General features: G+C 37.4%; 1 protein-coding gene across 1 annotated transcript in view; it reads right to left on the reverse strand.

Annotated features, from left to right (window-relative positions):
• CD38 (CD38 molecule) overlaps positions 1–27,352 on the reverse strand; it is an 82,122-nt gene that overhangs the window by 12,900 nt on the left and 41,870 nt on the right. The window contains exons 2-5 of the mRNA XM_044682156.1: positions 13,624–13,750; positions 12,047–12,182; positions 9,708–9,790; positions 1,585–1,658 (exon numbers count right to left, since the gene is read on the reverse strand). Coding sequence (XP_044538091.1) covers positions 1,585–1,658; positions 9,708–9,790; positions 12,047–12,182; positions 13,624–13,750 — 420 coding nt within the window. The remainder of the gene's footprint in view (positions 1–1,584; positions 1,659–9,707; positions 9,791–12,046; positions 12,183–13,623; positions 13,751–27,352) is intronic.

A 27,352-nucleotide genomic window follows, 5' to 3' on the forward strand; every position in this document is an offset into this window, starting at 1 on the left:
ATACAATGATCCAGGGCAATTCTGAGGGACTTATGACAAAAGAAAACTATCCACCTCCAGAGAAAGAACTGTTGGGGTCAGAATGCAGAAGAAAACATACGATTTTTCAGTTATTTATTTGGGTTTATAGTTTGGGGTTTTGGTTTTATAAGATTATTAAGTTACAAAAATGACTAATATAACACACCAATGCAACTATCAATAATATGGAAATAGGTCTTGATCAATGACACATGTTAAAACCAATGGAAATGTGTGTTGGCTATGGGAGAGGGTGAAGGGGAAAATAAGAACGTGAATCGTGTAACCATGGAAAATTTTTCTAAAAAATAAAATTAAAAAAAATTACCAATATGGAAATATGTTTGCATGACCATGCATGTATCACCTGCCAGCACTGGGTCAGGGAAGGGAAGGAAGGGAGGGAAGGAGATAAGTTTGATCATATGATTTGGGGAAAACTTGTGTGGAAATTTATTACATGTAATTGGTTAAAAAAAATACAATGCAAAAAAAAACCCTCTCTGATCCTTATCCAAAACTTGTTATGTAAGCTGGCAAAAATACTATGCCATTCTTTTTCAGATAATGAATTTAAGACCCAGAGAGGGAAAATCACTTATTCTAGGTCGCATACTTAGTTTAAATGTAGAAATGGAATTCAAACACCTAGATGATCTGACTAGCAAACTAATATTCTTTCTAGGACACTGCGCAGCCTCTCAGGAAAACTTTGCAGGGGAACTCAGATGAAAAGGCTTAAAAGTTGGACAGAATTAGCTTATGGAGAGTGGAGGTGGGAGTGAGATTGGCATAGGAATGAGGGCAAAGGCAGTGTTGAGAAGTGAGCAGCCCAGTCTGATTAGAGTGAAAGGTACATTCTGGGAGAAATGAGAATTTTAGTTGGATAGGTATATTGAGCTCAGATTATCAAGAGCTTTGATAGTCAAACAGAGTTTGGGTAAGATACAGAAAACCAGAATAGAAGGAATTTCCAGACTCTTAGCAAGCAGTCTTGTACTATTTTATAATTAATAACAAGTATATTCTGTATAATTTTCAGGTCGTGAAAGTAAAATTCCATTGGGGATGGGGGGAAGCGGGGTCAAACCCTTGCTTGATAGATAGAACATATCTAACCAAGTCATTCCCCAGCTCAATTACTAGTGTCCTTCTTCTCAAACTCTGCTTTTTACTTGTTTGTATTTTTTTTAGGCTGTGTTTATTTTTATATGCATTTGTTGTCTCCTCTATTAGAAGATCAGCTCCTTGCCAGTAGAGATTATTCCCATCATTGTAGTTGTATCCCCAACACCTAGCACAGTGCCTGGTGTCTAGAAGGTTCTTGTTGACTGGTGAATTAAATTTAATATAGTGAAATAACACTTCAGAAAATTTAGTCTGGGAATAGGGTATAGGAATTTAAACTTTTTTTGACCCAGAGCTTCCAGGAAACAAATAAACAAAAAATAATCATAAATCTCCCAAGACTGAAATTTAACTACCTAGAAGATAAAGCTCAGACATGCATACATACAGACAGACACACATACACAATCTTACCAAACACACCACAACAAGTACCTGCTATTTCTGAAGGGTTGGCCGATTGACCCGTTGAGCATCACATAGACCACACCACAGGCTGCTTCTGCAAACTGAAAATATACCCACCATTCATTGGTGTGACAATGTTTAGATCAGCCAGATGATTATAGAGATGTAGTTGGATGCTTTAAATATTAAGAAGACCTCTTATTGGCTGTAAGGCAGGTTGATGTAAGACTAGAAGATGGTAAGTGCTCTTTTGGGGTACAGCTAATTGTGCCAGCACTTCCCTAGGGTATTTAAAGATGCCAGAGAATAGGAAAGGAGCCACCGTATGGAAAGGGGATGGATGGAGGATATGTGGACACCAGCCTGTATCTGGATGTTAAGGGCAGTGAGAGAGTATTTGGTGACACTCTAGTCCCCATAAAAGATGATCCACTCTTTGATTCAAGACTCTTGGTGAGTCAGTGAGGTACCTGCAGAGAACAAATGAGTTGAATATATAGGAGATGGGACATGGCTGTGGCTTCTACAGTCCTCCTGTCTTTGTATTGTCATTGTGGTCAGGTTGTTGACAGGTATCCATGTCCAGTACTCCAGAGCTCACACACAAGCATGTCAGAGCCAACCCAGTATTGTTTATCTGAATGATAACAGCTGAATTTATTTCTGTTTTCCCATCCATACAGAAGTCATTGGGAAGATGTAACATTTATTATGGCCTAAACTCCACAAGGGAAAAATAGTGATTATTTTAGCAAATGCATGTATGAACCTATGAGCCAATGTACTTTTCCATTCTAATTTGGTTGTAGAGCAAAATTCCCAGCCAGAGTTATTTAAATACTTTCTGAATTTTCATGAAGTTTGGAAAGGAAAATTTAAAGGTAACAGAGTATGATATAAAAAAGAGAAGAAGGGGGAGAGAAAGAAACATGCAAAGAGAAAAATAGAGAAGGAAAGAGAAATAGAAGGCAAGAGAGAGGAAGAAAGAGATGAAGAGAAAAAATGTTAGACATGGTCAGAAGACATAGGATACACATTTCCTGGTTCTCCAAAATTTGATATTTGAGAAGATTTGGGGTAGAAGGGTAAGCTGTCTCTAGGATGCTCTACCTTCCTTACATTCTATGTCTGTATAAATCTCCCAATTCTAATTTTCTATACTAGATACCTGTGATAGAAAGAGATCATAAATTCAAATAAATTTGTAAGCTGTCCAACAAGTTCTGGATTACTTTTGTGGGATGACCCTATTTTTAAAGCCATAAAACAATAGTAATAAGAAGGAAGTGTTATAGCAAAAAAAGAATTTTTAATAGCCCTAACTTTCATTTATCAGCTGTCTGACTTTGCACTTGACATCAACTCTGAACTTCAGTTTCCTCATCTGTAAAATTGGGATAATAATGTGTTCTCTCTCTCTCTCTCTCTCTCTCTCTCTCTCTCTCTCTCTCTCTCTCTCTCTCTCTTTCTCTCTGGAAATTTATGAGGATCAAAGCAGATAACATAGCTATTTAATGACTTGATAAAGATCTGCTAAGATTTATTTTGCAACATGTAGGTAGTGCAATGGATAGAGCACTTGCTGTGGGGTCAGGAAGATCTGACCTGAGATACTTACTGCCTGTGTGACTCTGGGCAAATCACTTAACCCTCTTTGCCCTGATTTTCTCATTTATAAAATGATCCAGAGAAGGAATTGGCAAGCCATTCCAGTATCATTGCCAAGAAAATACAAAATGGGGTCACAAAGAGTCAGACACAACTGAACAACAAGATTTAGGTGATTTTTCAAAGTGAGTGAGAATATTAATCTGAATGCACAAAATGAAAGGTCTGACTTTAGTCTACAATTTCTACATTTTATTGTCTTTCTCTCTGAGCTACGTCCATATTCTGTGCTATAATTAGAGAGAAATAAAACAGATGATATACGGATGAGGGGAAACACAGGGAACAGAAATTAGAAAAGAATCTAGTCTTTGAAAGGTTGAAAACTGAGAAAGAGAGAATGGGAAGTAGTAGAAAGAAAACTGAATTTGGAGTCAGGAGACCAGAGCTGGAATGTCAGATCTTATATTTATCAATTTATGACGTTGAGCAAGTAAAAGTCTGTCTCTTGACCTCAACATACATGTGACTAAAATGAGGATGTTGTACTAGAAGATTTCTAAGGTCTCTTCCAACTCTAAATCCTAAGACACCTTTTCTTTTAACTTCATTACCTTTTCTCACTTGGGTCCTACTACCCTGGATGTGTCTAGGAATTGCAAAATGATAAAGGAAATTTCCAGATGTTCAGGAGAGCCCAAGACATCTTAAATTCATATTAACATGCTCAACACTACAGGTTGAACAACACTCCAGTATTTCATTGTGGCATAGAGATGATTCTAGGTTGTCCAGGGCCATACCAGCAGAATAAAAATTCTGACAGTATTTAACAAATTAGAAAAGCTCTTGAGTGTGGGCCTCAGGAGAAACTGTATCTGTAGATCAAGTACCAGCCCAATTACGATGACAGAGCCCCTTTAATGGCGGATTATTCACGGGTTCTAAATTTGGATAAGATGTGACAACTCGTGGATTCCATTCACTAGGTACAAAAGGTGTTGAAATCTGATCTGATTAAAATATTTTAGTAACTTCACCAATTAAATAGGATCTTTTAATGTCAATTAACTGGTCTTCTTACTCCAATATCTGACACACACACAAAAAAACTTTTATCTTCTATCTTACTTCTGTCTTTAGTTCTAAGACTGAAAAGTGGCAAGAGTTAGGCAATGTAAGTTAAGTGACTTACATAGGATGAACATAGCTAGGAAGTGTCTAAGGCCAGATTTGAACCCATGACCTCCCAACTCCAGACCTGGAGTTCTATCCACTGTGTTATCTTAACTGCCCTGGTACTCTTTATTCTCTAATATCATGCCAGGACATGAGTCAATATCCGTGAAAAAAAAAAAAGGATATGGCTTATATCCATAGGTGTCACCTTTTATCCACAAATGTCACCTTTTCCAGAAAGCCAGGATACTCTTCAGTTTTAAATCACCTTTTCCCAACAAACATCAATTTCCTCTAACAACTATTAATTCTCACATATATATCATGTCCTATTTTGTATTCATTCCTAAGTGTGAAATCTAGCCATTAAAATACAAGCTTATTGAAGGTAAATCTTTTCCATCTCCATTCTATCACCCAGCATCATGCTCTTTATATTTCTTCAAGGACATTTGATTTCATTATTGTGCCCATTTCCTCAACCAAAGCAAATCACAAAACTTAGGAATGTTGACTTATTAAAATAATTTTTGAGGATGACTGTGGCCAAAAATGTCAACCCCCTGAGGCCAACCCCCAGATGGGCCTGCCTGAGCAGAAATAAGTTGATTCTTGGATGACAGATATACTGTCCACCCCTGAGCCTGTCCTCCGAACCTTCCCAGCTTGCCAGGACTTGCCAGAGTTCATGTTCTGCTGACATAGCTTTTGAGAATCCACCATCACCATTACCCCCATGATAACACATCAGAGAAGGGCTTTAAAGAAGGAGAACTTTTCCCAGCATATGGTGCTTGAATTAAATTGGTTGTTGCTCTTGTTGTTGTCATTATCGGATATTTGTACATCCATTATCTCATTTAATTCTTACAATATTGTGAGTTAGATATGAAGATATAATGAATGAGAAAACCGAGGTATAAAATTGACTAACATACCCATTGTTTTAGAGTCAGTAAGTGTTGGAAGAAAATTCCAATGCGAGTCTAGTGCTCTTTCTATAGTGCGGCTTCTATTTCACGAGGAGGTTCATGATTGAATAAGGGTCTGATTATAGAAAGATGGATTTTTGTACTTCTCCCTTTCTTGTTGTTCCGTTGTTTTTCAGACATGTTTGTGACCCTATTTGGGTTTTCCTTGGCAGAGTTACTGGAGTGGTTGCTATTTCCTTCTCTAGCCAACTATACAGATGAGGAACTGAGGCAGAAAGAGTTAAGTGACTTGTCTACGGACACACAACTAATAAATGTTTGAGGCTCTAAACCAGGTATACATCCTCTTAAGATAGAGTGCAGAAAACAGACTCTTATGACTTACTTAAGACAATTAATGACAGGTAGACTATTGCCTACCAACTCAACTTAAATTTAGAAACAAGGGTAGCCATTCACAATGTTTGTAATGAAAGAATTTTTTTTTAATGTTAAAGAGTATAGTGGCCAGGAAAGAACAGGGAGACATCTGGATATTGGGGAAAAGGTGAAACACCTTTGGAGAGATGTAAAGAGATAATTGGATTACAGTTTATGGATTAGCTTCTGTTTATTCTTGACTGGGTTAGGGAACTGCAAGAATGTGCAAAGTGCCAACAAAAAGCAGATGATTTTGTCCTGTCTCCAGAAAAGGCAAGGACTCTAGACTTGGTCAGATATCCCTACTGCTTTTTGTTTTTATTTATTTATTTATTATATTTTTAAACCCTTACCTTCCATCTTAGAATCAATACTGTGTATTGCTTCTAAGGCAGAAGAGCGGTAAGGGCTAGGTAATAGGGGCCAAGTGACTTGCCCAGAGTCACACAGCTAGGAAGTGTCTAAAGTCAAATTTGAACCCAAGATCTCCTGTCTCTGGGCCTGGCTCTCAATCCACTGAGCCATCCAGTTGCCCATGTTTTTATCTTTTAAAGATAAAGTCTCCCTATCTCTACCAGGCTCGAAGTGCAGGGGCTTCTAATGGACTGATCCTACTATTGATTTGCCTTTTGGAGTCTCACCGCAATAATACTAAGCTAAGTACCAACAGCTGATTGGTTTAACCCACTGATGCTCAAAACTCTTGAGTTCAAGAGACCCACCAGCCTCATCCTCCTCAAGAGCTGGGATTACAGACATGTATCACCACACTCCCAGCTACCAATATATTTGAAACTTGATTTTTTTACTTAATTTCATCTTTAAAAAGGTAGAGGCTGCCATAGGAGCTGTTATTCTGGATCTGTTTCTAACCAACAAGTAGAAACTACTTCCTTTAGAAAAAATGAAGCGAAACTAGAGGGCATATGACTACTATGTCACAGAGTTTGTGCTGGAGAGAAGAGGAAATCTGGGCACAGTCTCACATGCCCCCTAGATATAGAGAGAATAGTGTCAAAGAGAAGGAATAGGTAGGATACAAAGGCCTAATAGTCTATTAGGGAAATTGGCACAAGAATGATGGAAAGCTCTTAAAAGTGATGTTCAGAAGACAAGAGAAAGGGGAGCTAACAAAGAAATTGATGTGACCCTACAAAGAACGTGTTGATCATCTCATTTTTAAACACTCTGCAAGTGAAGCAGTCCTCAGGGGAAAAATCACATTCCCTAAAAACATACACTGATAAACTAGAAAAAAAAGACTCATTAACTGAATATGCATTTTATTTTTAAAACCCTTACCTTTCATTGTCACAGAATCAGTACTGCATATTAGTTCCAAAGCAGAAGGGTAAGTACTAGACAATGAGGATTACCCCTAAGTGATTTGCCCAGGGTCAAACACGTAGGAAATGTCTGAGGTCAAATTTGAACTCAGAACCTCTCATCTCTAGGCCCCCTAAATATGCATTTTTAAAAACTGAAAGCCAAAAGCCCCCTAAAAGAAATGCAAGAGGTATTAAAAATTAGAGGAGAAATAAATAAATTAAAACAAAAAACCCCATAGAAATAAATAAAATTTAAAACTATCTCTTTGAAAAAACTAATAAAATCAATAAACTTCAGCTAATCTGTTTTTAAAAAGAGGGCAGAAAAATCAATAAAATAGCCAATAAGTAAGGTAAAATCAGAAGAAATAAAAAGAATAATCAGAACCTATTATGCAAAGTTATATTCTAACAAAGCCTAGAACACAAAAGAAATAGAGAAGTGCTTTAAAAATATATAAAATACACAAACTGCCAAAAGACCAGATAGAAATCTTAAATAGCCTGATCTCAGAAAAGGAAATAGAACTAGCTATAAAGGAACTCTCAAAGAAAAAAAGTTCCTTATACTATGGATTCACAGTAGAATTCTATCAAACTTTTAAAGAACAATTAGCATCCATATTACATAAATTATTATCAAAAATTTGGAAATTAGGCACCTACCAGAATCTTTCCATGAGACAAAAAATATATATAGTACTAATTTCAAAACCAGAGAAAGATAAAATAGAAGGAAAGCTCTAAGTTGGTATCATTAATGAATGCTGATTTTAAAATTTTAATCCAAATCCTATTAAACAGATTATAGTAATTTATCCAAGAAATAATTTATTATGACAGTTAAATTTATGCCAGGCATACAAAACTGGTTCAACATTATGAAAATAGTCAACCCAATTAATCACATTAAAACCCAAAACATCCATAGCCACATGATTATCTCAATAGATGCAGAAAAATCCTTTGACAAAGTACATGCTTATTTATACTAGAAACCTAGCAAATTATAATCAAAGAGGGATCTTTTTGTTAATAGCATTTTAAAAATCTATCTAGATCAGTAATAGGCAAACTTTTTAAAGAGGGGGCCAAAGGAAAGAAAATGTTCATTTGTCAGTCTGTTTCTAAGACAACTCTTTCAAAATTTCATTGTATTGTATCCTACTCATTGTATTCATCAGATTAGGAAGAATGTCCAGTTGGCTGGATAAAACATTTCAGGGCCCCCCCCCTTCCCTGCATCTGGCCACATGGCCCTAGTAGTTTGCCCATCACTGATCTAGATAGATTAAAATCTAGATAAAGGAGAAATAAAAGTGTCTATTTTTGCTAATGATATGATGGCATACTTGGAATATCCTAGGAATTGACAAGTATGCTAATTAAGACATTAGCTTCAGCAAGGTTGCAAACTAAAAATAAACTTAAAAAATCAACTGCATTTCTAGATAATAAAATTCAAGAAGCAATCATAGAGAAAAATTTCATCTAAATAACCAAAAATGCATAAGGTATCTAGAGTTTGACCTATGAAAGGTCACAAAAGACTCATATAGATTCATTTACAAAGTACTCCTTAATGATAAAAAAAAATTAAAATGTCTGAGGAAACATTTAGTGCTCATGGCTGGCACATATTAATATACTAAAAATGTTAATATTGCCAAAATTCATTGATACTCGGAATATGAAAATATAATTACCTAAGAGATACTCTTTAAAATTTCATAAAACAATATTAGAATTCATTTGGTAAAAAAGGCATATTAAGCAGATGGAAGCAAAGGCTAGAAACTGAAGATTAATGTGAAAGAGTAGCATAGTGTAATTCCTTTAAGAATAGCACCAGGAACTCAAAATTCCAGAATAAGCTGGGGCTGGAAATAAATATTAAAGAAAGGAAAATATGATTTGAGAGATTTGGGGGGCAGAAGGGAAGAATTATTTGCCCATTTTATTGGTTTTAGATGTGTGGTGGGTGAGAGAAAGATTAAAGAATATGATCACAGTAAAGGGTAGATGAGATGATTGTAATGGACAGCAATGGTGAGACAGATACTCAACTCCTCTTTTGCTTTGCTTTTCTCTTCCAAGGAGAATGATCTTTGGACTAGGAAGATTGGAATAAAAATGGTTACAGGAGTTGGGGGTGTAACTAACAGAAGTTAGGTGACATTTAGCTGCCATTCAAATTTACCAGGTGTGAGCAAATGACTTTCAAGGCACTGAAATAACTGAGACGTCATTGGCAAGTGGTCATTTGAAGAAGAAAACAGTTATCAGTGTATAGCATGCTGAATTTGAAGCCAGAGGATCAAGATCCAAATCTAAGCTCTGACAGTCTACTTCTATGACCTTGAGCAAATCACTTAACCTCTCTGAGTCTCATTTCAATTGACCTTCAAAATGAAGGAGTTGAACTCACTCTAAATCTATGGTCTTCACAGTCACAGTTATATAATGCTTTCCAGTTTGTTGACCTTGCAAGTAACCTTGCAAGAAAGATTTTGCAAATATGATTAGCCCCATTTTATGTATGGGGAATCTGAGGTTCATAAGTGATCTGCCCAAAACTACTCAATTTATTAAACTCTGAGCTAGGAGTAAACCCCAAACTTTCTGACTCTTAAATCCAATACTCTTTCCATTACCTTCTGAAGCTAGGATTCAAAGTACTTACAATTTTGGATGCCATTTTCCAATACATCAAGTTGGAATTGTTGGCACATTCATTCCATTGTGGGCAAGATTGATAGTTCATTTCTGAAAAAGATGTTTTGTGCAGAATAATTAAGATGAAAGGAGAGGTTGTAAAATATGTTTCATGATGCTGCCAAATGAAGTAATGACAGAGAAATCTTCAAACCACATTCCTGAGAAGTGGATGTGAAGAGAATATTGAAAATGGACAGACCTTGGTCCAATCCAACAAAGTGCTCCCTGGAATCCTGGCCAAGGGTTTGGTTTATTACCCAAGATCTAGATAGGAACATATTGATAATATTTGAGTCATCATTCTGGGAAATACCTTTGTGAAGGACTAGCCATGTGATAGCTATCATTCACCAATATGACCTCCTAAAAGAATCAAAACAACAAAGCCTGGCTTTTAGTACTCTCCTGCCATTGTTAGCCTAGGACATAACCTCTAGGTAGGTCAACTTTGTTTCCATCACCTCTAGAATCTCTTTTCTATACTTTTTGCTCTCCAGTCTATGCCATCCCTATTTTTAGGTTCCCAGGTGCCAGATGTTTTTCCTCCTCTCATTCTACCAGATCTTGCTCTCAGGAAAATTCTGGTATTAGTTATCTATGCCTCAATTAGAAATGAATTTTTAAAAAATGAATTCAAATTGTTACCTCTCCCAGGAGTTTACATTTTAAGCCTAATCTCTGAATATGGTATGAGACACTGTTCCTTAATCCCTGTAGAATATCATCAAGGCTACTCCAGCTAACCTAATATTGACATTATCCAGCTATTGTTGTTATCAACCTAATGTTGACATCATTCAGCCATCAAATCTCCTTCCCTGATATATATCTGCATGGAATAGTTAGTAGATGAAGTGTCAAAATTTCCATGCCAGCCTTTATTAACCATATAACTGGATCTAAGTATTTAACCATTTTGTGTCTTGGTTTCCTCATCTTTAAAGTAGACAGGGTTATATGCTTTACAAACCTTGGAAATCTATAGAAGTGTGAACTATTATTGCCTTCTTTTAATCACATCTTCACATTAGGCAGAAACAATGAATGTGTAGGGGGGAACAGATTTGGGGTCAGAATATTTCTGTGTGAATCCCAGCTCTGCCTTTTGTTAGCTGTGTGACCTTGGGCTAGGTACTCTACCTCAAATGAAGAAAATGGACAAGATAATGTCTGAGGTACTTGCTAGCTCCAAGGATGTCAAAATCTCCTAGAAGGTGGTTTATAAAACTTAAATGAAGAAATTTGGGGATGTGGCCTGCCAACGTAGATATAGCACTTTCCTTTCACATGTTGTAATAATTTTCATGCTGGTACTTAAGTCAAACTAGAAAATGGAAATAAATGTCCTTGAAAATAAAGTTGAAATTATTTTTAAATCACTTAGAAAATTGTAAGATGATTATATCTTTTAAAATAAAAAGCAATTGATTTCTCAAATAGTGAAATAAAAAATTCACTATTCAATCAAAATATTTCATTTATTTCCATAGCATTTGAAAAAACCAATAATTTTGCCAGATAATCATGATTCAATGAACTTTTTAATCAGCTATCAAAATTTATCATAAGAAATTTTCCAATCCTCAATTTTGTTAACTAGACTTAAGGTTGCTATATATCATCTCAAACAACCTTAGATATTTTCTAATTTGCAAAGTTTTATTAAGAATGACATTAGCTATGATATCTGGCAAAATGAAGGAGGCATCAAGATAATTAAACTATGGAAAGATCTAAAATTTTCTGTAATTAGGGTCAGTTATGATGTCAGTCTTAAACTATAAAAAAAAAAAGAAAAGAAAAATTTACCTAGCTCCTGCTTTGACGTTTGCATTTTCCCATCCTTTGTTAGATGAGCAAGTCCTGATTCCTAGTCTCCAGCACTGAAGATTATTTGTTTTCAAGCTTTCATTTAACAAACTAAAAACTGAAGTTACAGCATGAAGACATATCAAAGACTAATATTTGAATTTATTTTAAAAAAGGATACAATCATCAGAGCTAGAAGGGTTCTTAGATAACCACTTATTTTATAGACAAGAAAACTGAGTCAGAGAGAGATTAAATAATTTACCCAGGTCATACACCTAATAAGTGTCTGAAGTGGGATTTCTTCCTCACTTCAAGTCCAAAACTTTATTGCTGTTTATCCAATCTCTACCTCCTTCCACTCCCAACCATGCCTCAACATGTTCCAAAATAAAATTATTGAAAAAGAATATTAAAAGCATTTTCAAAATAAATATTATTTTTATTAATTAATTCTATTTTTAAAATATTAATTAAAATGTTAAAAATTCTCACCTGGACTTGATGGATTCCCACACCATGTGACTCCATCAGCCATGTAGCCCAGCAATGTGTCCTCCAGAGTGAGTAAACTACCTTGGACTTTAGTGTACTGATGAGCCAGCTCATTGGTTTTGCTCCAAAGGAGAGTCTAAGAAAGAAGCCATAATTGGTCCTCCCCTACATATCTTGTCTTTTCCACCAGTCAGATCCCTTCCAGATTACTGAGTATAGGTTAGATCCCATCTACGTTATTAGGTTCAGACCTGGATATCTTAGGAAACATACTGACAACTACAATGTGTCCAGGGACGAATGAACAGAATAGTGCTTCAGAGTGGGTGGCTAGGTGGCTAAGTGGATAGAATGCTAGACCTGGGGTCAGGAAGACCTGAGTTCAAATGTGGCCTTTGACACTGTAACCATGGCCAAGTCACTTAACCCTGTTTACTTCCATTTTCTCATCTTTAAATGGCCTGAAGAAGGAAATAGCAACACTTTTGTATTTTTGCCAAAAAAAAAAAAAAAAAACTCTGAATGAGGTCACAAATTGTCAGACACAACAACAAGCATGCTAGATATTAGGGAAGTTACAATGAAACATTTTATATGCACCCCAAGACTTATTAATGCTTTGTCCTTCCCTGGGGTGTCAGCATGGTGAAACAAAATTGCCCCAGACTTGGGAAATAGGTTCAAATATTGACTCTAAAACTAGCTTGAAAACCATTAGCCTCAGTTTCTTCAGCTATAAGACAAAGATGACATTGTTTCTCCTGCTTATCTCAGGGGAACTTTGAAAGCCTTAAAGTATTATAAAATGTTGAGTTGTTATTATCAGATAAGACATTGTCCATCCTCTTGAGATGTTAAACCTTTGATGGAGTGATGAGATACACATTTGTGGTTCTGGTTCAGTCATTTTAGTCACATCTGATTCTTTGTGACCCCATTTGGGGTTTTCTTGGTAAAGATACTGGAGTGGTTTGCCATTTCCTTCTCCAGCTCATTTTACAGATAAGGAAACTGAGGCCAACTTAAGTAACTTGCCCAGAGTCACATGGCTAGTCAGTGTCCGAAGTCAAATTTGAACTTAAATCTTCCTTACTTCAAGCTTACTGCCATAGATATACATAGATGACTATATCTGCTCCCAGATCATGACACTATTTTCTATTTTTCTAATTTCTCATTGAACTGGTACAACAAAACAATGTGACTTTCTCTACACTACAACTCTTATTTATTTCCCTGGTGGCAGAAAATGTCTCCCACAAATGGGCATTGTTACATGCCTTGTAAGATAATGTCACGCAAGTCTCTGTTGCTATAGAGGCCCAATGTATCCCATCCCAGTCCTCATTTAGCACAAAGTACCCAATCTTATGAAAGGTAAGCAAGCATTTGAGCACAGAACTTTAGCCTTTCTATTATTGGTCTTTGGAAGTCTTCTACCTGTATCAGTGCCATCTGTTTCCTATAGTTGCTGAGTATTAATATTTATTCTGAAATAACAGTTAATAATATCAAAAGTAGATCAGACCAGAGTGAGTTGGGGTAGAAATATGTGCCTGAGAAGCCCAGTGACTTACCTTATTACAAAGTATAGGATGAGCAGCCAACTCCATCAGTGGCTGATAATCTTGCTCTGTGCTGTTGCATGGGTTCTTGGAAACAAATGCACTTTTAAAAGTTTCCCATATTTTTAGACAATCCTTTCTGCAAAAAAAAAGAAAGAAAACTTTTTGAAGGAAAAAAAAGCTTTTTGTATAGAGCTCAATTGTTTAAAAAGATTAACACCCAGTTTTCCAATATCACCATGATATTGGAATTTAGGTGTCTATTTCTTATTTACTGCATACTTAGATACTAAGTAAAATTGGAGAGTTTATTAAGAGTTCACTTTTCTCAATGAGAAAATCAATTAGGTTTGAACTACCTTAAGTGGTATAATAACAGGAATTCACTAATAAGGCATTTTGATGTTTAGAGAGTACTTTCCACACAAAAACACTGCAAAATAAATAGTAATAGAATTATTTAGCCCCATTTTATAGATGAGTAAGTTGATTCTCAGGGACATAAGGTGACTTGTCCAAAGTCATGCAATTAAAGTATCAGAACCAAGATATAGAAGAAAAATGCACTGGACTTAAAATCAATAAACCTGGGTTCCAATCCAAGTCAAGAACAAGTCTTGTGGTAGGGAAGTTAGGTGGCTCAATGAATAGAAATGTGTTAAAAAGAACTAAAGCGGGATATCTTTGTGTGTATCCTTTTACTATTACTACTATATCCCTATAGATCTTCCTTCTAGATATTATAGGATGGCTGTTATGTAGATCTTGGGGACAGTATGGATGAAGGATGGATCAGAGGCCCAAGGCCTAAGCCAGCTGTTGTCAGTGAAGGAGGAACATCCACTCCTTTCACAATAGCTGCTGCTGTAATCTATCCCTCTTCTCCCTGACCAGTTTGGCTGGTTAAACCTGTTAGTGACTTCTTTCTAACAGTTGCCCAGGTGGGGACCTCTTGAGAGGTTAGGTAGATGGTTAACTCCTCTAGGCCCAACCTGAAGTTGGATTAATTGTTAATAGGCTATTGATTGACTTTGGAAACAATTGGTATCTAACTGCGTATTAGTTCTCCCTTCCCAAGGGATGTGATCGAATAACCACTCAGGAAGGTTCTTGTTGTTGAATCACTGTGGCATTATCTATTGATGGGAAAGGATAACAAGGTAAAGGTTTGGGGATTGGGAACCTATTGCTATAGTTTGGCTACTAAGCTAATTGTTGATCAGGACTGGAGACTGCTAGGCTGGTAGAGGCTTGAGGTCTTCATGCTCTCACTATCCCTGACCTGACCTGACCACAGCCAAGTCAGAGAACAGGGAAGGCTATTGATGTAGATGTGGATTGATGATCAGTGTATTCTCTCAGCTCTACTACCAATAGTATTGGTAGATCACTAGCTCTCTCACAGTTAAGCACAGGATACAGATTTAGATCTGGCCTACCCTTCTTCTTCTACCACCCTTCACCCCCTTCTGCCCAGTTCTTGCTCCCAGATGTTTGCTCCAGTCTCTGCTCTGAGTTCTGAGACCTCCTAACTGTAATTCCTAGGGGATATTTATAGTGTGAGGCAAACCAACGTTTGCCCCTGGCTCAAGGCACCTGGGAACATTCCAAATCTCTCAACTGCCATCCCTGTCAGTCAAGATGGCATCCAACTTTTCCAAGATAATGATTTTAACAAAGGTAAACCTGGAATTGGAAGTACTTGGGTTTAAATGTGAAACCAGATACTTCCTAGCTATGTGACATGGGTAAGACCCTTAATTCAAATTACCTAGCCTAGAGATGGCAAACCTTTTGGAGACCAAGTGTCCTGTCCCCTCTACTTTGTTAAGGACAGATTGACCTTAATGACAAGAAAATTGAAGGTTACTAGTAATTCCTCAGGACAGTTTCATAATTGTTCTAAAATCTCTGAGACATTTGGAAACCAATGTGTGTGAGGAAGAGAGATGTTCTCTTTTTTCTTTTGGCCTGTGTTACTGATGAGTGTTAATATAAGCTCTCATTGGCTTGAAGTCCTATGAATAAAACTAGCTGCAAATGAAGGTAGATTTTTTTTTCTTCTTTGAAGTGGTCTGCCTAGAATATCTTGCTTGGCAAAACATATGGGCATTGAAGTCAGGAGCAATGTTGCAGGCAAAAAGGAGGGGAGTGGCTTAAGTCTTTTGTGGAATAAGAGGTGTAAATCTGAACTCCATAGTTTTTCAACACAAACATATTCCATCCCATATTGGGTCCAGGTAAGCCCAGAGGAGTAGTGCCATATGTTTTGCCCATCTTTCTGGGGCACAGATCAAACAATATCCTCCTCTAGGGAAGCCTCAATGAGATCACAACCCACCAAGTTCTCACCCTCCTCTAAACTCTGGCACATTTAGTGAGTACTCCTCTAAACAGTAAATGCCAAGAGCTTATGAGATTGTGAGCTTCTTAAGGGCTAAGGCCCGGGCACACTTCTATATACCACCACCCCACTGTGGCACTAGCCCAATTGAATTATGAGGATAGGTGCTTATTAAGTAGTATGTAAGTGGATAGTTGATTGGTTGATGTGATAACATCAAGGTTATTTTGACTCTGTGTTGAAAAGAGCAAAGAATGCCAGATTTGGAGGCAGAGGACTAGGGTTGACAACACAGTTATGTTACTGAATTCAGCTAGCTAGCCTTTGTCTGAGTACTACAGATCTGAAGCATATTCCATGGTTTATCAATCAATGGACTGATCAAGAAACGTTTATTAAAACACTACAAATGCTGTATACTAGAGGCGATAAAAAGTTTAGAGAGGATGTGGTTTCTGGCCTTATGAAGCTTATGATTGATAAGGGAATAAGACACTAACCTTATGATGATAATGAATAGTAATTCATATTCAAGTAAGGATTATGATTCATTTATGTGACCTTGCCTGAATCATTTATCCTCTCTGAGCCTCAATTTCTGTGTCTGTAAAATGAAAGTGTTGGACTAATGTCCATGGTCCAATAGACTATGTCCATGACCTTATGATCCTATGATTCTTTATCTTTCTGTTTAAAACTTCCAAAGTAAAGTGCTATGGGAAGTCCAGGGAGAAAGGGTGTCACAAACCCAAGAGTCAAGGTAAGCTGCATGGACGATGTTATATTGGATATGACTTTAAAGAAGTGTGGAATTCAGCAGATGAAGACTTTTAAGGACAACTTTCTATATATAATGAAGAGAATGAGGAAAGGTCCTCAAGCAAAAGAATCCATCTCCTATTTTGATCATATGTTTCCTTCTTTGTGTCTTTGATGCTTCTCCTGTTCACTTTGGGTCTCATTTACTGGCTACCTACAGGATACTCAAGAAGGATGTTGTTGGGAAAAGTAAAGAGCTTTTAATTGTACAATAAAAGAGGTTTGGGTTTTTTTGAGGGGGTGGAGGTTAGGACAAAATTCAAACACTCTTGAGAAAGGTAATAATACGTTGGCTTAAATTTATGTGAAGATATAAATGAACGATATCTGACATTTTTGTGAAAGCAGATTTTGAGAAATGAGTCAGGAAAGAGAATATACTGGGCAACTGAAAGAGAGGAGGGGTACAGTAGGAACTACAAAAGAGGAAAAAATATGAAGAAAGAGCAGGAAGAGGAGAAAATGGGGATGTAGTTCTCATTTTCCCTAGTGCTAGACCCATTAATATTTCCACCAAAGAATGTATGTGGCTATAGGAAAGAAGCCAAATCAGTCAATATTATCACTTCAAGAAAATCTGGCCTCAGACACTTATTAGCTATGCGGTCCTGGGCAAGCCACTTAACCCTGTTTGCCTCAGTGAAATCATCTATCAAATAAGCTAGAGAAGTAAGATGGCAAACCATTCCAATATCTTTGCCAAGAAAACCCCAAATGGGACATGAATAGGCTGTTTTCAGATAAAGAAAACAAAACTATCAATAAGCACATGGAAAAGTGTTCTAAATCTCTCATAATTAGAGAAATACAAATCAGAACAACACTAAGGTGCCACCTCATACCTAGTAGATTGGCCAATACAACAATAAAAGAAAATAATAAATGTTGGAAGGGTTGTGGCAAAATCAAGACACTAATGCATTGCTGGTGGAGTTGTGAATTAGTCCAGCCATTCTGGAAGGCAATTTGGAATTATGCCCAAAGGGCTTTAAAATAATGCGTACCCTTTGATCCAGCCATTCCACTACTAGGTTTGTACCCCAGAGAGATAACAAAGAAAAATACTTGTACAAAAAAATTCATAGCTGCACTCTTTGTGGTGGCAAAAAAATTGGAAAATGAATGGGTTGTTCTTCAACTGGGGAGTGGCTGAATGAATTGAGGTATATGATGGTAATGGAATATTATTGTGCTGTGAGGATTGATGTTCTGGAGGACTTCTATATGAACTGGGAGAACCTCAATGAACTGATACAGAGGGAAATGAATAGAGCCAGGAGAACATTGTACACAGAAAGTGAAACATTGTGGAAAAATCCAATGCAATGGACTTTGTTACTAGTAGCAATGCAACAAGCCAAGACACTCCTGAAGGACTTATGGGAAAGAATGCTATCCATGTTGAGAGAAAGAACTATGGCAGTAGAAATGCAAAAGCAAACCATATGACATCACTTATCACTTGTATACATGGGCATGTGATTTGGGGTTTTGGCTTTAAAAATTGCTCTATAGCAAAAATGAGTAATATGGAAATAGATATCAAGTGATAACAATTTTATAACACAGTGGAATTGCTTGTTGGCTCTAGGAGGAGCGGGGAAAGAGGGGAGGGGAAGAACATGAATCATGTAAGCATGGAAAAATAGTTTTAAATAAAATTTTTAAAAAATAAATTAAAAAGGAAAACCCCAAATGGGGCCCTGAAGTGTTGGACACAATTGAATAGCAACATCAACAAAAAGAATAAACAGACTGGTAGAAGAAATTGTTAAAGCTAGTGGTGATTTTAAAAAAAAGGCTTGAGAACTATAAGAAAATTCATAAATCACTTCTCTCCTTCAATTTTTCTGACTGTAAAATAGAATGGAATTAGATCTTTAGGGTCTCTCCCAGCTCTAATAGTCAACTCAATTCAGGTTAATTCAACAAACACTTATTAAATGTATAATACATGCTGAGTACTATCTTATGCACCTTGGAAATAGAAAGTTTAAGTAAAACTTGAGTCCCTGTGAGGATAAAATGAGAAAAAAAAACATGTGAAATGCTTTGCAAACTTTAAAGTGAAAATACATTAATTAAAATTTAATTCTTAATTAATTAATGAAAAATTGAAATATAAAAATAAAATATAAAATTAAAATAAATAAAATCTTTATAATTATCACTGTGCCTCTTCTTGATCTTCAAAATACCCAAGCTAATGAAAGTGATTTTGACATAAGTAATAAAATCAGAAGAAAATCACTTTCCCATTTTTATATCTCTTCTTTGGACCATCACAGGGACCCAACCTTTCCTTGCCTTGGCCATTCTTGTTTTGGCTCTAACTCTGATATTTGGCCTCTCTCACTATCACCAAACTGTTAGAAACAATGAGTGATTTCAATCTGGCAGAAAGACGGTGAGATCTTCCAAGATTGCTAAAGGACCATTCCTTCCACTCTTTCTCTAAAAAGTGTAATGTTGAAACATAACCTGTTGTCCATGTCCTTGTGAAATGGTATCTAGTACTCCAACAATAACTCATTGTACTTTGATCTTGAAAAGCTCTATAAAGGTTTAAAGTTCATCCAGTATTTTAAAGGTTTGTTTCATCTCTTTTTCCAGAAGTTTATAATTCACTCATTTCTTCACTAATATTTTTTGAGATACTTAAGACATGTAAGGTCCTGTAGGTGTCTAGGTTTCAAAGACTAAGATAAAGCCTCTGTCCTTATAGAGTTTGTCAACTGTTAGGAAACACAAGAGGCAAATACAAATAACTAGTATAGAAATCAGAATGTGGAAATGCAGTGAGAAAGACAAAGGGCTATATTATTTCAGGGGAAAGAGATCACTTTTGTCTAGGGGGAACAGGGAAAACTTCATGGAGAAATAATATTTAAACTGGGAGCAGAGGGAATTTGAAGGTTGGAACAGAACAAGAGGCAAAGGGAACAGGGTAAACAAAGATAGTAAGGTAGGAAAAGGCCAGGCATATCTGGGGGAAAAGTTATTTAGGTGGCCTGGAGTGTCAGGTAAAACTAAAAAAATAAGCAATAACATTTATAAAACCTTAAGGTTTGCAAATGGCTGACTTTGAAATATCATGTGAGGTAAACGTTGCAAGTATTATTAATCCCTCCACTTGACAGGGGAACCTGAGGCTCACTGAAATTGAGTGGTTTTTCCTATGTAACTTGTAAGTATCAAAGCTGGCATTTAGATCCAGTTCTCTCCTAATTCCAAATCTATTACTCTTCCCATTACACTATACTTAGTATTCTTAGTCACAGGAGTAATCCAGTTCAATGTAACAAGTCTCTTTTAAGAACCTACCATATCCAAGGCACTGTAACAAGAAAATAAAGCAAAACAAACCAAAAAATATCCCTACCATTAAGGAACTAGAATTCTGCTGGGTTGATATATTTAAACAATACATATGTATGCATATGTATTTATGATTATATGATATGTATAATTTGTGTGCATATACATGTTTTTGTGATTACATAATATTATTTGTGTGTACACATACACACACACACACACACACACACACACACACACAGAATTCTTTGAACCTGAATAGAACATCACAACAGGGAGATAAGGATAGTCTTCCATAAGAAGGTAGAGAATAAAATGAACCTTGAAGGAAACTAGGGATTTTAAAAGGTGGAAGTAAGGAGGGAATGTCTTCCATTTATGGAACACAGCCTGGGATAAAGGCTTGGAGACAGGAGATTGAAAGCCAGATTCAGAGAACAGTTGAGAGGAGAGTAATGTAAAATAATAACGAGAATGATTAACATTTCTCTAGCATTATAAGATTTGCAAAGGACTTTAGGAACATTATCTTATTTGATCTTCACACAAATCCTATTAAATAAATGGCATTTTTATCCTCATTTTATGGTTGAGTAAATTGAGGATTAGCAGAGTTAAGTGTCTTGCCTGGAGTCACACATCTAGGAAGTGTCTGAGGTTTTCTTGTCTCTGCATCAGGCTTCTATCCATGATGCCATCCTGCTTTGTAATCAAATCAAATTACAGAACCAAAGATCACAGAGTTAGAGTGAGAGGTGAGGGTGCTCTAGCCATCCACAAAGATAGCATCTAGGGGAAGATGATTTTTTTTTGGGGTGTTAACTGTAGGTTGCCTGTATTGATTTTGGCTCCTACTAGTTTGGAGGGCAAAATTTTTCACCTCCTCGATTTCTTTCTCTCGCCTTATTTGTTTTAATTGCCTTTTTAAATCAGCTATCATTTCATCTTTGTTGCCTTACATCCTCCAGTGGCAGTGATTCCCACTGTGGATAATTCTGTCTAAAGTAGTTTTGTATTGGGATTGATGTTCCCTTTACAAATTGCCTACGGATGTGATCTATGGTGTCCTGGGCATGTGTATCTCGTAAACCAAGTATTGTCTCAGCTGCCTCAATTACTCGATCTAGAAAACTACTTGGATGTTCTTCTTCCCCCTGTTTTAACTTTTCAAACTTTTGCCAAGAGTTTGGTCTTTTTGTGTGAATTCTCATTGCCTCATGTAAGTCTGTTCTACACTGAATCAAGTATCTGAGGTTTGCATGCTGTGTGAAGTCTAAGTCTTGGTGAACTAGCGGCCATGCTGTCAAATTGGGGTTCGTCCTTGTTTTGTTCAGGAATTTTTCCTTTTCTGAGGAAGAGTAAAATTCCCATAAAAGAAATTCCACAGCGTTGAAACTTGGATTAAATCATGTAAACACCCTCTTTAATTCTTTGACGCTTTTGAAAGGTTTTTTGAAATACTTGGGATAACATCTTTTTAGGGCCTCCATATCACTTGGGGTGAATGCTTTGTATGTTTTCACATGCACTACCCCTTCACCAGACTGCACTATTGTTCTGTCTGCTATTGGTAGGAGAGAGACTACGGCATTTGTGATTGGTTGGTTTTTAGTGGTATTGCTTCCTAGATACTTTGATTCCACAATCTCCAGTTGGAGAATTGTGTGCTTGTCCAATTCCTTTTCTTCTCTTAGTTGTTTTAGTACTTGGAACAGTAGCTTGATGTTTGCTACCAGTTCCTGAGAATCAGTGTCTTTCCTGGTTGTGATTGCATTATATGGTTCCACAGGTGAGAGCATACGTTCTTTGAGACTGTTAGGAATTGCCAAATGGATAGGGTTATGGCTATGGCAGTTGGGATAAAACAAATGCACTCAGCAAGGGTTAGGCCACACCATTTGTAATAGTCGTAGAGGTCTAAAGCTTGTTGCATGAAATTGGGGACTATCTTGAACCAAAAATCCATTATACCTTTGCATGAATGACCATGACATGATGGATATGCTAGATAAGATGAATGTTATTCTAGCCAGTTTCATTTTGGCTATATCAGAAGATTTAAGGTCATTCACTAACCTTTGCTCGCCAATTAAATGTAATGGATAAAAGCGGGGTACACTAAAGTTGGGAGGGTGCTCTCCTTCCCTTGCTGAGTGATGGAGAGGTAAAAGGTGATTGAGGTAATAGGAGAGGAATGAAAGGAATGACTAAGTTTAGGGAGGAATGGACAGGGTGGTATTTGGATGGTAAGAGTACAGGTGAGATATTCAGGAGAGGTAGCTAACACAGACTAGACACTCAGGCCAGAGACAGAGGACACTGGGGGGAAATAGGCTGAACACTTCCAGACAGAAAAGGTACCTTTACAGACACAAGGAATAGGGCCAGTCAGAAGTGGTTTGAATCTGACTTGAGGGCTTTCTTATCAGTTTCTCAAGTCCTCAAAGGAGGAACCACAAGGCTCCTCCCTGTCAATGAAACTGAAGGGATTCAGGGGGAAGTGTCAGGTAACTACTTCCTCCCAAGATGGATGTCTTCAGTTTCCCTCAGGAAATAAAAGAGAATTATTCCTTCCCCTTCACCCTTGCCTAATTTTTCAACACAAAGATTCTCCAGAGGGTTTGATTAGGTAATCAAGGGTTTATTAATGTTTCAGGGTAGGTCTGGAAGGAGAGAGGGGTTTGGGGTTCCTGACAGCCACTAGGAAGAAACTCAAGATGGGGGAGGGTCTCAGCAATGAGTTAGACTGAGAGAGAACCTGCTCTCTCAGCCTGGGAAGATTTGGCTGCTTTTAAGGTAGAGGGTATACTAAAGGGATAGTTTGGATTCAAGGATGTCCTACTTGCCTATTGGGGAAAACTAAACCCACAAAGTCTTTTCACTAAAACCCAAAAGCCACTCTGCCTCCCAGAGCCCCAGGAAAACAGGCAGGGAAAACAGGAAAATAATATGGAGAAGGTCAAGGAGAAATCCAGAGAAATTAGCTAGGTACAAATTGTCCAAAGACAAGGCACAGGCCAAAGCAAACTGAAAGCCAAAATAGAGCTCTGGTTGATCCTTCCGCTCTGTTCAAGCTTCAGGGATCAACTCAACAACTCTCAGAATTCTAAGGCTTAACTGTCAGACGTTTTCAGTTGGCTCCCTGCAAGGGCAAAAGCCTCTCTTGCATGTTTTGAAATACAGAGGTCATCTGATTGCAAGGATATCAAAGGATCAAAACTGGAAGAGACTTTAGAGATTATCAAATTCCAACCTCTTCATTTTATAGATGAGGAAACTAAGGTGAAACTAAACTAAATAAGTTGGAGTCAAAAAAGAAACTCACGAACCCCTACATACTATACAAGCTCGTTGTATGAAAAATGATTTATAAGTCTTAATGTGTTATCAAAGCATGTGTTATCAGCCTTATTGCTATTATTATTTTCTCAGAAACTCAATCAGTATTATGCAAGTAACTTGTGAGAAAGGACTTAGGTTTAAGAGCTATCTTCTGGACCAGGGTCTGCCCCTTGACTCCCAACTCCATCTGGGAAATGAACCTAGAAGGTCTGAGGCTTTGAGTACATATTTGAATGTTGAATCTTACCTCCCTTGCCCTTCTCCTCTCTTAAGAAACTTTGCAAGACAAGTCTGACCATGAACCTACAGCGCACCAGGCCGCCCACAAAGATGGTAGGAACAAACAATGATGAATAAAACATAAATAATTTGAAAACATATATGCCTGGAGCACTGTTGGTTCTTCAGGGAAGTTCCTGGATTAAGAAAAGAATGACTTTTGATCTTCTGAACTTTTAAATTAGAAGAATTTCCCTAAAGACTAGGTCAGATTAAGTCTGATTTCCCTACTATGTCCTCAGGTGTTGACATGGACTACCTTAGAGCAGGCTGGACAATTTTCATGATGGACCAGTGGAACATTCTCCCTCCTGCCCTCCCTCCCTCCCACCCCTCAGCCATGCTTTTCCTACTGCTTTCCCTTCCCACCTTTCCCTACCCCTACTCTCTCCCCTATACTTACTTTAATACTTTCTCATTCACCCTTACCCCATTGCCTCTGTCTGAGAAAGATTTCGTGTGTGTGTGTGTGTGTGTGTATGAACCCATACAGGCATGCACACACCTGTGGTGTTCTCTTTTGACTCCAGAAGAGATGCCACAAAGATTTCAAGGCATAAATGAGAGGGGCTTCCTTATTGGATCAAACAGCCAGTTTCCTAAGGGACCATAAGCCAACTACAAAGATGCAACAGACTTAAGAAGGAAGGGAAGGATAGAAACATTTTTCTGACTGCCATTAAGGAGTTTAGAACAGGGAGAGGGGAGGAAATAGCACACTGGCAAGTGAGGATGGGCACATTAAGGTGGAGACTGCCCCTACAGCAATCATCAGATTGGTCTGAGCAAGAGTTGTTACCACCCTCAAAACACCCTAAACTCTACCAGGCAGCACTGTGAAGCTTCTATTGTCTATCTACAATGTCCATTTGCTGCTGTCCAGAGTTCTTGGGGAATCAGTGTACACTCTGCAGTCTCAGCCTACAGCTGTGGACCTTCCTGTGCTAAAGCAGTGACACGAAAGCTATGTTATATTTTTCAATGTTTAACAATCAGCTCTCAAAAAAAAAAAAGAAAAGTACACTCAGAACACTTAAAAGTTAATCTGCCATTATTAGGATTTACTTACTCCATCATTTTCTTAAGTCTAGAAAGTCAACAAAACAGTAAATCATGCCCCCGGTTTGCAGCATTTGCCCACTTCCAAAACATAAATGCTCATAATGACAATTGAACAATCAGATCTTGATTCCAGTACTCCAGCATTCTCCAGGCAGCAACTCTGCCAACTCTGTCCCAAATTCCCTAACGCCAGACAGAAAATTTCTCCTATTCCCTTCTTCTTTAGGTCTGGTTCTGCCTTTACATGTATATGTTTGGTGGGGAAAGATCCCAGACCTCCTGAATCCCCTGTCATTAGTTGGATAGCTATCAATCAGCATCAGGCCTATAATCTGAAATTATACCCAATTAAAGTCAATAGGAAATATGATAGCAGCTGCTGACAGCTCAGCCAGCCAATAAAGACAGTAGTAGAAAAGGCTATATGGAAGATCCTTCTTAGGATCATGGAATTTACAAGGAACTCCAGAAATCTTCTGGTTCAACTTTTTATTTTGTAGATAAGGAAACAGAAGCCCAGAAAGGTTACTTAACCTTTCCAGGGTCACACAGTGAAAAAAAAATAGAGCCAAATAAGTCTTCTTCCTCTAATTCTGCATCTTCAGTGTCTGATAACTATTTCTGGAGCCTTCAGACATTTTTGCATATTGCACTGGACTGAGATAAAGCAGAAATCCTATATATCCGAAAACTCCTGTCAGTTCTAAAATCAGAGAATCTTAGAACTGGAAAGAACTTCAGTCACCTCGTCAATTCCGTAGAGGATTGAATCCCATCCTTTTCCAAATCCCCAAATCCTTGGTTTTCAGGGAACTTCAGCATAAGTCTCTATTCTATACAATAGGGAATACATTCTAGAGTTGCTAGTGCACCTAAGACATAAAATTTAAAGACTCATTAATTACCCTTGCCCCTTTTGAAAGCTCCTCCCACCCCAGGTTGGAAACTCTTGCCTACAAAACCCATGACAAGCGAACACCCTATCTCTCTGCTAGAAGAAAAAAAATTCAGGGATGGAGAACTCATTGCCTGAAAGATGTTCCTGAACTTCCTTCAAACTTCAGTACCTAAGAGAATGTATGTTAGTACGGATTGGCAGGTAGGTGGCACAATGGATAGTACTCTGGGTCTGGAATCAGGAAGATCTGAGTTTAAATTTAGCCTCAGATACTTACTTAACTGTGGAGCCCTCGGCAAGCCACTTAACATCTGTTTATCTCAACTATAAATGGAGTTAGTAATAGCAACTACTCCTAGTTGTTGTGAGGATCAAATGAGATAATATTTGTAAAGCCCTTAACACAGTACATGACACATAGGAGGTGTTTTTTAAAATGCTTATTCAAGGGGGCAGCTGGGTAACTCAGTGGATTGAGAGCCAGGCCCAGAGATGGGAGGTCCTAGGTTCAAATCAGAGAATCTTAGAACTGGAAAGAACATCAGTCACCTAGTCAATTCCCTCTAGAAGATTGAATCCCATCCTTTTCCAAATCCCCAAATCCTTGGTTTTCAGGGAACTTCTGCATAAGACTCTATTCTAAACAATAGGCAATAAATTCTAGAGTTGCTAGTGCACCTAAGAAATAAAACATTTCCCACTTCCCAGCTTGTGACCCTGGGCAAGTCACTTGACCCCCATTGCCTACCCTTACCACTCTTCTGCCTTGGAGCCAAAACACAGTATTGACTCCAAGACAGAAGATAAGGGTTTAAAAAAAATAAAATGCTTATTCAAAATGATCCACAGATTAAGTCAGTAAGTCAAAATATCTCAGTGAATTCTTTTGGTTCTACTCCTATCATTTCCCCATATGAAACAATTACTTTTCCAAGTTCCAAGTTCTAGTCAATAATGCAATTTCACCTTCATCTCTTGTTCCCAAAAATCTCTCCCCGCTCAAGCACTCTGTGTAATTAATGCATTTTTTTGTGACATTTGGTATTGTAGCTTCCTTCAGGGTATCTTTGCCAGGAAAATAAAAGCTTCTCTCTCGTTTCCTTAAGTTTGGGGAAGACTACAGGATGCTTTACTTCAGGTGTGCACTGCCACCTTGTGGGACTAATGAGAAGCTGATGGGAAACTACAGGATCAGAACTTTCTATCTAGTGTTTTACTGAGTAACTACAAGAAAACTTCCTTTGCCTTCAAAGACATCCACCCCATAAAAAGTGCCCATTTTAGGGATGTTGGATGTGGAGCAATAAGAGACTTTAAGGATCTTCTAATTCACCTTCATTTTTGCCTCTCTTTTCTAATTGATGCCTTTTATTTTTACGATAATTATTTCCTAATATACTGAGCCACTGAACCTATCTTTGCAACAAAAATAAAAGCTTAAGTGAAAATAACCAGCATAGTAACTCATTCTTAAAGCACATACAATATTCTACTCCCCAAATGCTTTACTTCTTGACCAAGAGAAGGAAAATAAGTTTTATCATGTGTTTTCCAGGACCACAAATTGATTATTGAAATTAATCTGAGTACAAATACCTTTTAGTATGGTTTTCCTATATATTTTATAATTATTGCATATATCACTACCTTAGTTTTTCTCACCAGACTGAATTGATTCA

Source organism: Gracilinanus agilis, chromosome 6 (assembly GCF_016433145.1).
Source record: "Gracilinanus agilis isolate LMUSP501 chromosome 6, AgileGrace, whole genome shotgun sequence".
Lineage (NCBI taxonomy): Eukaryota > Metazoa > Chordata > Mammalia > Didelphimorphia > Didelphidae > Gracilinanus > Gracilinanus agilis.